The sequence below is a fragment of the Oncorhynchus mykiss genome, chromosome 11 (genome assembly GCF_057628025.1).
Source record: "Oncorhynchus mykiss isolate SJ-2025 chromosome 11, ASM5762802v1, whole genome shotgun sequence".
NCBI classification, from domain to species: domain Eukaryota; kingdom Metazoa; phylum Chordata; class Actinopteri; order Salmoniformes; family Salmonidae; genus Oncorhynchus; species Oncorhynchus mykiss.
In genome coordinates this window covers 70,174,127-70,186,591 of record NC_143032.1, presented here as the reverse complement: position 1 = coordinate 70,186,591, position 12,465 = coordinate 70,174,127, and the positions used below count along the sequence as shown (strand labels likewise).

The following is a 12,465-nucleotide window of genomic DNA, read 5'->3' as shown; positions in this document are numbered from 1 at the left end:
AAAATCCCCGCAGAAATGTTCCAACATCTAGTGGAAAGCCTTCCCAGAAGAGTGGAGGCTGTTATAGCAGTAACAAGGGGATCAACTCCATATTAATGCCCATGATTTTGGAATGAGATGTTCAACAAGCAGGTGTCCACATACTTTGTGTAGCTGTATCTACAGTATAAGTACATATTTTTTCATTTTATTTAACCTTTATTTAACCTTTATTTAACTAGGCAAGTCAGTTAAGAACAAATTCTTATTTACAATGACGGCCTACACCGGCCAAATATGGACAACGCTGGGCCAATTGTGCGCCACCCTATGGGAAACCCAATCACGGCCGGTTATGATACAGCCTGGATTTGAGGTGTCTGTAATGATGCCTCTAGCACTGCGATGTAGTGCCTTAGACCCCAGCGCCACTCGGGAGAACCATAGATATATATTATAGATATAGCATAGATATACAGTATATGCCTGTACAGTATAGGTATGCATGTCTGTAGGTACTCACCTCCCTGAGCAGGGACATAGGTGACATGGTAGCTGTCCACTCGAGCCCTAGGGATTGTCCAGTGTACAATGGCAGAGGTATCAGTGACATCAGAGAAATGGATGCCCTTGGGTGTGCCCAGCCCTGGCACAGGGGAACATAAGGATACAGAGGACACCAAACAAACAGAAGACAGGTAGGAACTTAGGGGCAGGTTTGTAAGTGAAGGGGAATGAAAACCACAAAGTGTCTCAGAGTAGGAGATCATTTTTGCCTTTTAGATAATAATCAATAAGATCATATGGACAAATGCTAAATCAGCACTTCTACTCTGAGATGCTTTAAGGGAATGGCTCCAGATCATAGGATATCTCTCAATGAAAGATTACTGCTTCCAAATAAATGACAAAAGAAAGGAAAACACCCCTAAAGCACAACTAAAGATTCCTAAAGATCCCATTCCTAAAAACGTCCATAGGATTTTTTTTAATGCCTTAATTACCCAGAAAATACACATTGTTGACAACCACCAACTAAAGTAGAGAAAGAGAAACAGACACAGACAAAGAAGCCAAGGCTCCCAGAGCCTGTCGTCAGCACTGGGCCACAGCATCTTCCTTGACAGACATGACACGGGGAGATTAACTTGCCCCCATTACAGACACACAAAAGTGAAACATGCATCAGGGCCATCGGACCCGAGAGTGAAGCCATACCCCCAGAGAAGGCAGGGGACGAGCAGAGAGAGAGAGAGAGACACCCATTCAGACACTCAACACACAGACAGACAATTTCCCTAAAGACAATTAGACAAACCCCATTGGGGCTGGACAGTCAAAGACAACATTGGAGACAACTTGACAGATAGAGACAAAAAAACCGAGCAAGTGAAATGTTGAATAAATCTCCTGAGCAGTTCTCTGTAGCCCCATGAATGGGAGGCCATCAGAGGCTGAATTCTGTGTTTACACTGACAGGCAGACAGTGAGACAGACAGACAGAGTGTGTTGGTTCACATATACTGGAGCTGGCTTTAGAGGGGAGGGTTGCTGGATGGTTCCACTGGAACCACACAGGAGAGCTGACAGACGAGACAATGACAGGACAGTGAACACTGAACAGACATGATGAGGATGAGAAAAAAACCCATGAGACCCATCACACACAGTTTTGGCACAAGACACACGAGGCAGCCCAAGCTGGTTTAAATGAAACATTCATGACAACCTAAGGACTCCATTAAATAGGCTTAATAACTTCCATTTGCAAAGTTAATTATAATTCTACCAGATTGCTGCCTTGAACAAATATTATGACAGAATGTTATCAGGTTAGTAAACAAAAACGACTGCAACGATAAAGAAATGAGATAATTGTATAAACATTGACCCATTTTGACCCTATTTTCATGCTGTTATTGTAAGACTGCAATCTTTCAACATGGAGAAAGAGAAAATATAGTTTACAATATTGAAAGATGCTGAACACATTCCTAGCATCATCTATCCAGCAGCCCTACGCCATTGCTGGTGTGATGTCATACCATGTACCTGTTTTGGCCACCCCGGAGATAGAGTCTGAGTGCCGTCCAGAAATTACCCCATACAGCTCAATTTCGTACTCTGTGTCGTCAATTAGCTCAGTAAGCACTGTTGTTCTCTCCTCGCCGGGCACGACCACCTCTTGCGGAGAAGCGAGGTCGTCGCTAGTATCATTGATCACAATGACAAAACTATCAAAGAGGTTCTCTTCAGCCAACCAGGCCACTTTACAGCTGTCTGGGGTGATGTCGGAGACCAAGAGATGCTCCACGATGGGTTCAGCTTCTGAGTGATAAGGGAAGACATGTTGTTTCCATCCTCTTTAGGCCTCAAGAGTACTTTAGGAAGTGCTTATGAAGATTACAGAAGATCATTTACAGTTATTCCATATTGTATTTACTATAGACAATCACATGATCATGAAAGCAGAAATGTATGAAAGTGTGTATACTTATTTGAAATAGATGTAGTTCTGTCCTTGTGATGTACTTGTCTATTAGTGTTCTTTATTATGTCATGTTTTCTGCGCACCCCAGGAGGAGTAGCTGCTACTTTAGCAGTAGGTCATTTGGATCCTAACAAAATATCAAATACTAGTTCTGGACCCATATCAATTTAGGGATTCATATGAGTCAAACGAGAAGAGTAGGTTTGCAAGAAGAAAATAATTAAAAGTTGTTATTTTCCTGAAGATGTTGACCGTGTGTTTCACCAGTATTAATGATGTAAGTTATAAATGTTTATACCACTTTTGTACCTATCACAGCCACTGTGGTGAGCATGAAGGGAAAGATATGTATTTTATTGGTGCAGGTAGGTATGTTGTTATTCACCAGCTAGTGTGATCAAATTCAACCCTCAGTTTATTGATGCTGTGACTGCAAAAATAATACACTGAAACGAAGGTCATCTATCAGAAGAAAAGGAACATGAGAGACAGAAAGTCAGGGTTTGACTAGAGTTTTAAGAGTCTGGGTGACTACGTCATTGCAGATGGGTCTGTGCTTGTAAAGAGTTGCAAAAAACAACAGCGTAAACTAGTCATTACCAGTGGCTAATAATGCCTGATGAAAAGGAGAGGAGTGGAGCCAACAGGAGTTTACAGCTGTTAGAGTATCTACAGCTGTTAGAGTCTACATCTGCTAGAGTCTACAGCTGCTAGAGTCTACATCTGCTAGAGTCTACAGCTGCTAGAGTCTACAGCTGAGTCTACATTGGTTAGTCTACATTGGTTAGTCTACATTGGTTAGTCTACATCTGCTAGAGTCTACATCTGCTAGAGTCTACAGCTGCTAGAGTCTACATCTGCTAGAGTCTACATCTGCTAGAGTCTACATTTGCTAGAGTCTACAGCTGAGTCTACATTGGTTAGTCTACATCTGCTAGAGTCTACACCTGCTAGAGTCTACATCTGCTAGAGTCTACAGCTGAGTCTACATTGGTTAGTCTACATTGGTTAGTCTACATCTGCTAGAGTCTACAGCTGAGTCTACATTGGTTAGTCTACATATGTTAGGGTCTACATCTGTTAGAGTCTACATCGGTCATAGTCTACAGCTGCTAGAGTCTACCGTTGCTAGTCTACAGCTGCTAGAGTCTACAGCTGCTAGTGTCTACAGCTTCTAGAGTCTACAGCTGCTAGAGTCTACAGCTGCTAGAGTCTACAGCTGCTAGAGTGTATAGCTGTAGCAGCCAGAGAGAGAGGGTGTGCTAGCAGACTGGCCATCTGCACCATACAGACAGCAGTTTATTACAACTAAAGCTGCTTCCTGGAGATTCAGAGCTACAGATGGATGGAATATTGGCCAGGGTGGTTCTAAAGTATTTCTGGTGTAACTCTGTCCGGGAGACAGACAGTCAGGCATAGACCGTGGACTGACCGTGCCGCCTCAGTGCTGCCTGACTAGATACAGGGACATAACTCGTTAGAACACTACACCAAACGTTAGGTGCCTAAGCCAGTGTGAACCCAGAGGATTGGGCTGACGTGAAATGAGGGAACTGCGCAAGGCAGTTGTTGTGAGAAAAAGTGGTGGAAAATGAAAACCATATCACAAAAATCCCAGGTAGCTGTCACTCTTCGTTAGGAGTGGAGCAGGGCTTCTTCAGCTGGGCAGCTAGTCAGTCAAGGAAGCAGGGAGGGAGAGAGTGTGATAGAGGCCCCGGTAAAAAAGTAGTGCACTATTTATGGGAATAGGGTACCATTTGGGATGCAACCCAGAAGTGGAAACATGTGCACCAGACCCAGCATTCCCTGGCACCCCAACACCAGGCTCTAGCAGTCCCTGGCATCCCAACACCAGGCTCCAGCAGTCCCTGGCATCGCAACACCAGGCTCCAGGACACAGTGTCAATGTGAGCATGAGATTGAGGAGAAGAGTGGTCTGGAAGAGTAGCAGAGCGGTCTGGGAGAGGAGCAGAGCAGTCTGTGAGAGGAGCAGAGTGATCTGGGAAAGGAGCAGAGAAGGTGTGGGAGAGGAGCAGAGTGGGTGTGGGAGAGGAGCAGAGCAGTCTGGGAGAGGAGCAGAGCAGAGCAGAGAAGAGCGGTCTGGGAGCGGAGCAGAGTGGGTGTGGGAGTTGAGCAGAGTGGTCTGGGAGCGGAGCAGAGTGGTCTGGGAGCGAAGCAGAGCGGATGTGGGAGCGGAGCAGAGCGTGTGTGGGAGAGGAGCAGAGTGGTCTGGGAGAGGAGCAGAGTGGTTGTGGGAACGAAGCAGAGTGGTCTGGGAGCAGAGTTGTCTGGGAGAGGAGCAGAGTGGGTGTGGGAGCGAAGCAGAGCGGATGTGGGAGAGGAGCAGAGAGTTTGTGGGAGTTGAGCAGAGTGGTCTGGGAGAGGAGCAGAGTGGGAGCGAAGCAGAGTGGATGTGGGAGCGGAGCAGAGCGGGTGTGGGAGAGGAGCAGAGTGGTCTGGGAGAGGAGCAGAGTGGGTGTGGGAACAAAGCAGAGTGGTCTGGGAGAGGAGCAGAGTGGGTGTGGAAACGAAGCAGAGTGGTCTGGGAGCAGAGTGGTCTGGGAGCAGAGTTGTCTGGGAGAGGAGCAGAGTGGGTGTGGGAGCGAAGCAGAGCGGATGTGGGAGAGGAGCAGAGAGTTTGTGGGAGTTGAGCAGAGTGGTCTGGGAGAGGAGCAGAGTGGGAGCGATGCAAAGCGGATGTGGGAGAGGAGCAGAGAGTTTGTGGGAGTTGAGCAGAGTGGTCTGGGAGAGGGGCAGAGTGGGAGCGAAGCAGAGCGGATGTGGGTGCGGAGCAGAGCGGGTGTGGGAGAGGAGCAGAGTGGTCTGGGAGAGGAGCAGAGTGGGTGTGGGAACAAAGCAGAGTGGTCTGGGAGAGGAGCAGAGTGGGTGTGGGAACAAAGCAGAGTGGTCTGGGAGCAGAGTGGTCTGGGAGAGGAGCAGAGTGGGTGTGGGAGCGAAGCAGAGCGGATGTGGGAGAGGAGCAGAGAGTTTGTGGGAGTTGAGCAGAGTGGTCTGGGAGAGGAGCAGAGTGGGAGCGAAGCAGAGTGGATGTGGGAGAGGAGCAGAGAGTTTGTGGGAGTTGAGCAGAGTGGTCTGGGAGAGGAGCAGAGTGGGAGCGAAGCAGAGCGGATGTGGGAGAGGAGCAGAGAGTTTGTGGGAGTTGAGCAGAGTGGTCTGGGAGAGGAGCAGAGTGGGAGCGAAGCAGAGCGGATGTGGGAGCGGAGCAGAGCGGGTGTGGGAGAGGAGCAGAGTGGTCTGGGAGAGGAGCAGAGTGGGTGTGGGAACGAAGCAGAGTGGTCTGGGAGAGGAGCAGAGTGGGTGTGGGAACAAAGCAGAGTGGTCTGGGAGCAGAGTGGTCTGGGAGAGGAGCAGAGTGGGTGTGGGAGCGAAGCAGAGCGGATGTGGGAGAGGAGCAGAGAGTTTGTGGGAGTTGAGCAGAGTGGTCTGGGAGAGGAGCAGAGTGGGTGTGGGAGCGAAGCAGAGCGGGTGTGGGAGCGAAGCAGAGAGGGTGTGGGAGCGAAGCAGAGCAGAGTGGTCTGGAGGAAGAGCATAGCGGTCTGGGAGAGGAGCAGAGTGGGTGTGGGAGCGAAGCAGAGCGGGTGTGGGAGCGGAACAGAGTGGTCTGGGAGAGGAGCAGAGTGGGTGTGGGAGCGAAGCAGAGAGGGTGTGGGAGCGAAGCAGAGCAGAGTGGTCTGGAGGAAGAGCATAGCGGTCTGGGAGAGGAGCAGAGCGGTCTGGGAGAGGAGAAGAGCGGGTGTGGTGGCAGAGCGGTCTGGGAGAGGAGCAGAATGGTCTGAGTCTAGGGAGAGAGGTGAACAAAGCCCTCACAGATTAGAAAAACATCTTCTCAAGGACTTGAAGAAACCATTAACTCTCTCATCCATTTGCCGAATCGTCATTATGTGGGAACAGCTGAACTATAGCGTGCTTTGAGTGATACAATGATAAAATACATACGTACATTATTTATACCATGAGGATAACATGAAAAACTTGAAGAACTGTTTTAAATGAGCTTTGAAGAGATTGTTTGAAATAAATCCCTTTTATTCACTGGGAAAGTTACCAAATTAGTAGATGAGTGAGAAGTAATTTGAGGCAGGTTTTCAGCAGGTGAGGGAAGACCTCAAAAGAACAAAGCTATGTGTGCGAAGTGTGTGCAGCCTGGCCTCTATATGTGTGTTTAGGGGAGAACTGGAGGTACCAGGGGTCTGGCTGGTCTGAATGACAGCTATTATTCTCCATGGCAGCAGAAGTATGCAGAGGCCAGGTTCGTCTAGGTACTCTATGCTGTCAAAAACAGATGGCTTGGCTAGGTCACCTAAATCTTAACTGACATCCACCTCGAATCCGAAATGAAAATGTTTTACTGAAACATTGACAACACTGCATGTGGATACTTATTATTACTTGTCACTGCTTAATCCTTTTGTACATTCTCATAGCACAAGACAAAGTCCTCAATGGTTTTAACAGCAAACAAGTAAGTAGTCTTGTTCACGCTCCGTTCAACCTTGTAATTCACAGAATGTGAATTGTTGATAATGACTACTATTGGTTGGATGGGTGAATGAATCAATGCACCTGTTGGGTTTATACTGTCAGACAGTCAGTCACTACCTAGGGTACAGATCACAACACGTGGGTCGGCCGACATCTCAGAGATTCTCCAGACATGTTCTCTCATGGTACGCCCTGACAGGCACATACTGTACTGTAGTCTGCTTAGGGTGGCTCAAAGGTGGATCCACTGCAGGCCAGGTCAGGCCTCATGTCAACTGAATGGGTTTTGTCTGGGTGGGGTGGTTCTATACTGTGGACGGTTGGTTTCGAAAATATATTTTACAGTCACTGCATCAAATTGAGGGAAACCCACATAATGGGTGATATGGTGTTGCTAGGTGATGATGGTTGAGGCATTTGAATGGCAAGAGGTTAAAACAGGCTGGGGGTTTTGTATGGTGGAAATGACTAAGGAGCAAAGAACTTCCGCAGTGGCTGGACTGGTAACTTATCACCATTAGACAGTTATTGTAAGAAGAGATCAGAGGTAAAGTGCTGTTGGTGGGAAAACAGATAAGTAAAGTTCTATTGGTGTACAAATGGATAATAGGGTGTACACTACAGTATAAAGAGACAAGATGATACCATGGATTGAATCAAGCCTCTTCCAAGACGAGGGAGAAAAAGATTGTGATGTTAATTCAAATATTTAGTCAGACAGACAGAGGATTTACTAAGTGAGTGGTGATACCTGTGATGATGTCTGCATAGACAGGCCCCAACAGGGCCCCCTTGAACAGCCCATACAGACTGACATTGTACCAGGTGGCGGGAGAGAGGCCTACGATGCCCAGGCTCTGGGCCGCATCTTGCAGGGTGTGGTTCTGCCAGTCTACCCCTGCCTCTGCGTCTGTCACCTCAACGACAAAGCCATCAAAGTCTCCCTCCTCAGTGACCCAGGACACCAGGAAGCTGTCCCACGACACGTCTGACACTGTCAGTTTGCCCAGCACAGGCTTCTCCTCCTCTGGATGACGATAAAGATGACAACAAACAACATCAAGAAAACGTTAGGCAAACCACTCAATGTAAAACATAGATATAGATAGGCTGTGACCCGATTCTCCACCCTTTTTCATGAAGTGTGCACTTCCACCATTTCAAAATGGTGAAAACTCCCTCCAGCCAATGCTTACACCAATCCTATGCTTATAAAATCCACGACGGGGAGTGTACAAATCTACACCTTTGGAGAAGGGTAGAGAATTGGGACAAGGAAAATACAATACACATAAGAAAGCCGAGGGCTTGGAATGTGAAAAAGGCTGGTTATTGAAGCCTACAGATATTTCACTGACAACATTTCACTCAAATGACATGGCACACAATAAACAAGTATTGACCTCATAGAAGAGAGTAGAGATGTTTGTAGACCCCAAGAAAGTTGTATTCAATCCACAAAGACAGTGTTAATTCAAGACTCCAAAAGATAGTTGAACCTAATCTCATTTCTATTTCAATAACTTATTTCCATATACAGATGTAGGATCTTAATTTGACCAGTTTCTCACAGCACAAAAATAATTGAGCAGCAACAGGTAATGTGTGGATTTAAATGAATGGACAGTTTTGATGATATATTTTTAGCTCGGGCAAATCAAGTCTGACATTTTACATTGGAAATTAAAAACGTTAGAAGCCTTTTTAAACCTTGAATATACTACAATTTCCTGCAACAACAGGATGATCAAATGATTAAGTTCCAACATCTTTAAGACTCTGAAAGAAGTCCCTTTAGTGTGTGTAAATGAACGTGGATACTAACATTACCACTACAAGACCTTGGTGACAAACACACTCAATTTATTGTGGAGACAGACAGACAGACGCGCAGACAGACGCGCAGACAGACAGACAGACAGACAGACAGACAGACAGACAGACAATCTGTTCTGCAAGCACCTGACGCCAGCAAGTCTCTCTGCCTGAAACGGCCTGTCTCGCTTGTCTATTAATGGCTCTGAACAAGCCATTCATTTTTGAAAGTCCACTGTAGTCCGCTTGAGCAGAAGTACACAGTACACTTCAAACACATGGAGAAACCATGCAGTAGCAGCAGTATAGCAGTACAGCAGAGAAAGCAGAACTGCCTAGCCCATTGTTAGCTGGAGGTGTCAGCAGAGTGAGATGCAGGGAAACATCAAGGCTACCATTATCCTATTTTCAAAGCACCTATGTTGGAGTGGGCAGGAAAATGTAGACTAAATGGAATGGAAGACAATGAGAATGGAATGAATGACATTTGATGGAAGGCAGGCGGAGACCGGCCTGGCCATTAATTGCTTGTGAAAGCTCACATGGGAGAAGAGATTGAACAGCATTACCAGAACATTTTTATAATGTTGTAGTAGTTAGATTGAGACCATCAGGAGGGAGGGGATTGAGTCAGGCTCTTGTTGTGTTCATTCTCTCTGTATGTACTAGTCTATAAATGTTCATTTTAGAGACACATACTAAACGATCAAGATACCTTATGTTAATCAGTACCTAACATATTCTGCATTCAAAATGGCACTCTGTTCCCTTTATAGTGCACTATATACATGTATACATTTGGATCTTCATTTGGTCACCATGTTGCAGGAGAACTTGTAAAACTTGTAGTGTATTTGAGGTTTAAAAAGGCTTCAGACTTGATTTTCCCCTACGAAAAATGTATCAACCCTTACAAAATTATTTATAATCCACATAATAATTCACATTTCCTGTTGCTGCAGGATTATTTCCCTGCGGTAGCAAACTGCTTAAAATGAAGATCCTACATCTGAAGGGAATAGGGTGCCATGTGGGACGGATTGTCTCTTCTCCTTTTGTCAGGCAACAGAAGCAACTGTGGCTGAGTCTCAGGTCTGGCCTTCAGAACATGCAGATGGAGACGTGATGGGCTGAATGAAATTACTTATCGTCAAGATGAGACCATCTCAAAGACATGCAGGACATGCACTTTGTGCTCCATTTCTCAAATTGGAGGAGCAATTGGTCATGCAACATTCGTGCAAAATATTGTTGAACATGAAAACTTCACATAAAAAAAGCACAATATTTCTAGTCTTATTTATAGAGGACTTTTGTTTCAGATCACGTAGGTGTATAAAACCATCACCAAACTGCTAAAGAATATTGTTCTGTACAGCAGAATCTTCAAAAGGCTTTGTTTACACTCCAGGGTTATACTTCACATTCTGTGTGGTGTGCCGCAGTACACTAAAGCCACGGACAAAATCATCTGGTGTGTTTAATCTATTATTCAAATGTGATTAATGACTCCTTTGACTATAGCTCAAGGTATTATCATTCAAACTGTTCTCTCTCATTGTGCCTGAGCCTTCCGTTTACACAAAGGCTCCCCACAGCTCCATGAGTCTCTGAATTTGCCGATTAGCCTAAGTTATAATACTGCAGCTGTACTGTCTCCTGATCTTCCTACATCAACAATACATGTCTGACTGCTGGAAGGATGTGGGAGGTTTATTATATCAAATCAATTTTGGTTTCTTGCTCAGCATTTGAAATAGCCTTAAGATTTTGATGTTTTTTGTTCTGCAGAGGTATAATGTTGTTACTGGCTCACTCCAGTGGGACTCCAAACCCTTGAACTCTAATTCTTGTAATCCTTTCAACGCCAGATGACTGTCAAACACAAGTAAAGTCCAGACCTGGGGGGTAAAAGGGTGGGAACCCCCCCCCCCCTCCCAATCCCTTTATATCCCTGTTAACGTGCAGCGTGCACTGCGTTTGCATTTTCTGTCTGGAATGGAGACGATAAAGTGTTGGAGGAACGACCGCAGCATGCTGATTAGAGGAGTGGTGATCTCGGAGCCAATGTTTTAACAGAGTATGTATCGTTTTATCTGACAGACCCACAATTCATCATGGTAAATTCATACAAAAACACAGAGGAGTGGGCTCACTCCACCAATTATCACATGAATGAGCTTTGTATGGAGCACACACACACACACACACACACACACACACACACACACACACACACACACACACACACACACACACACACACACACACACACACACACACACACACACACCATTCTGAAAGTTGGCAGCATGTAACAAAGACCCAAACAAAAGACAGTCATTCTTATCCATACCAGCGTTTCCCTCTCACCATCTCAATTTTGCCCATAGCCAGACAGATTAATGGGTATCCCGTTACATAACTGGAGGACTTTCTTCTCAAATGTTTGGTTTGGAAGCATCCTGACCTCAGGAGCGAGCTAAAAAGTGTTATAATTATCTTATTTTCCTTTCCTTGTTTTAGTAAAATAGTAAACCCACGTGCAGTAAATGAAACAGAGACAGAGAGACTTAAAGAAAGTAGTAACAATGAATTCAATTCATTCCCTACTACAGGTTTGGCTGCAGGACTGGAGAGCAAAATTGAATCGTTGGTTAATGAGGAAAAGGCTGAACAAAACTTTACTGTAGAAAACTTCACGAAACACAGTCCAAACACAAAAAAAATGCTTTCTTACAGACCCCTACTATACAGCAGCCAAATCTGGCCCGTGAGTGATTTATTTTGGCCCCCCAAAGTTTTTATCAAAAAATTCTAATAATACAGATATTTTTTTGGGGGGGGTTTCTTTGTCAATACAGTCATTGTCAACACAGTTATTGTGAATTACACTACATTTTTGACGTGACAATTCCATAAGGATTTGGCAAGAGAACAGATACAGACTGGCACCCAGGCCAGAGTACTGTCCACACTGACCTGTGGCTAGAAAACATGTAATAAGGGACCATGGAAATATAATCTAGATTGTTTTTCTTATGTAAGGGACCAGGTTGGAAAGGTAGAGGGTTACTGTCGACACTGACATGTGGCTAGAAAACATGTAATAAGGGACCATGGAAATATAATCTAGATTGTTTTTCTTATGTAAGGGACCAGGTTGGAAAGGTAGAGGGTTACTGTCGACACTGACATGTGGCTACTGCAGCATGGGATCATATAAATAGATTGAGGGGACACTCAATATGTCTGAAAGTACTCCCATTATAGCATAACTGACCTGAATGGGGATGCCTGCTCTATTTATTCTAATTCTATGAATTGGCTAAGAGGAGATAGCGGTGAACCTGTCCACACCGACCTGTTGTTGCGGAGATGGTGGTGGGGCCGCTCTGCCTGCGTCCCCTCTCAGCAGTCAGGGTGATGGTGTACAACATGCCGGGCGTCAAGTTCCTCATGGTGTACTTGACGTCTATAGAGAAGGGTGTCACCTCAGCCCTTCTCCCATCGGCTGACACGTACTCCAGCTTGTACTTGTCAATCTTAGCCACCGGCTTCTGCCACACCAGTACCATCTCAGTCTCAGAGGAAGACTCCACCTCCAGGTTCTTAGGAGCATCCAACGCTGAAGAGAAGAACATAGAAGGAGAATATATAATATAGAAGGAGAATAT

General features: G+C 45.5%; 1 protein-coding gene across 3 annotated transcripts in view; it reads right to left on the bottom strand.

The window, feature by feature from the left end:
- The window catches only part of LOC110536289 (tenascin), a 79,725-nt gene that overhangs the window by 9,280 nt on the left and 57,980 nt on the right, over window positions 1-12,465 (bottom strand). For 2 of the 3 annotated variants that reach the window (XM_021622011.3, XM_036936188.2), the window contains exons 10-13: window positions 12,153-12,416; window positions 7,725-8,000; window positions 2,032-2,307; window positions 503-625 (exon numbers count right to left, since the gene is read on the bottom strand). In XM_021622011.3, the coding sequence (XP_021477686.3) occupies window positions 503-625; window positions 2,032-2,307; window positions 7,725-8,000; window positions 12,153-12,416 (939 nt within the window). The remainder of the gene's footprint in view (window positions 1-502; window positions 626-2,031; window positions 2,308-7,724; window positions 8,001-12,152; window positions 12,417-12,465) is intronic. The other variant, XM_021622012.3, reaches the window with a different exon arrangement.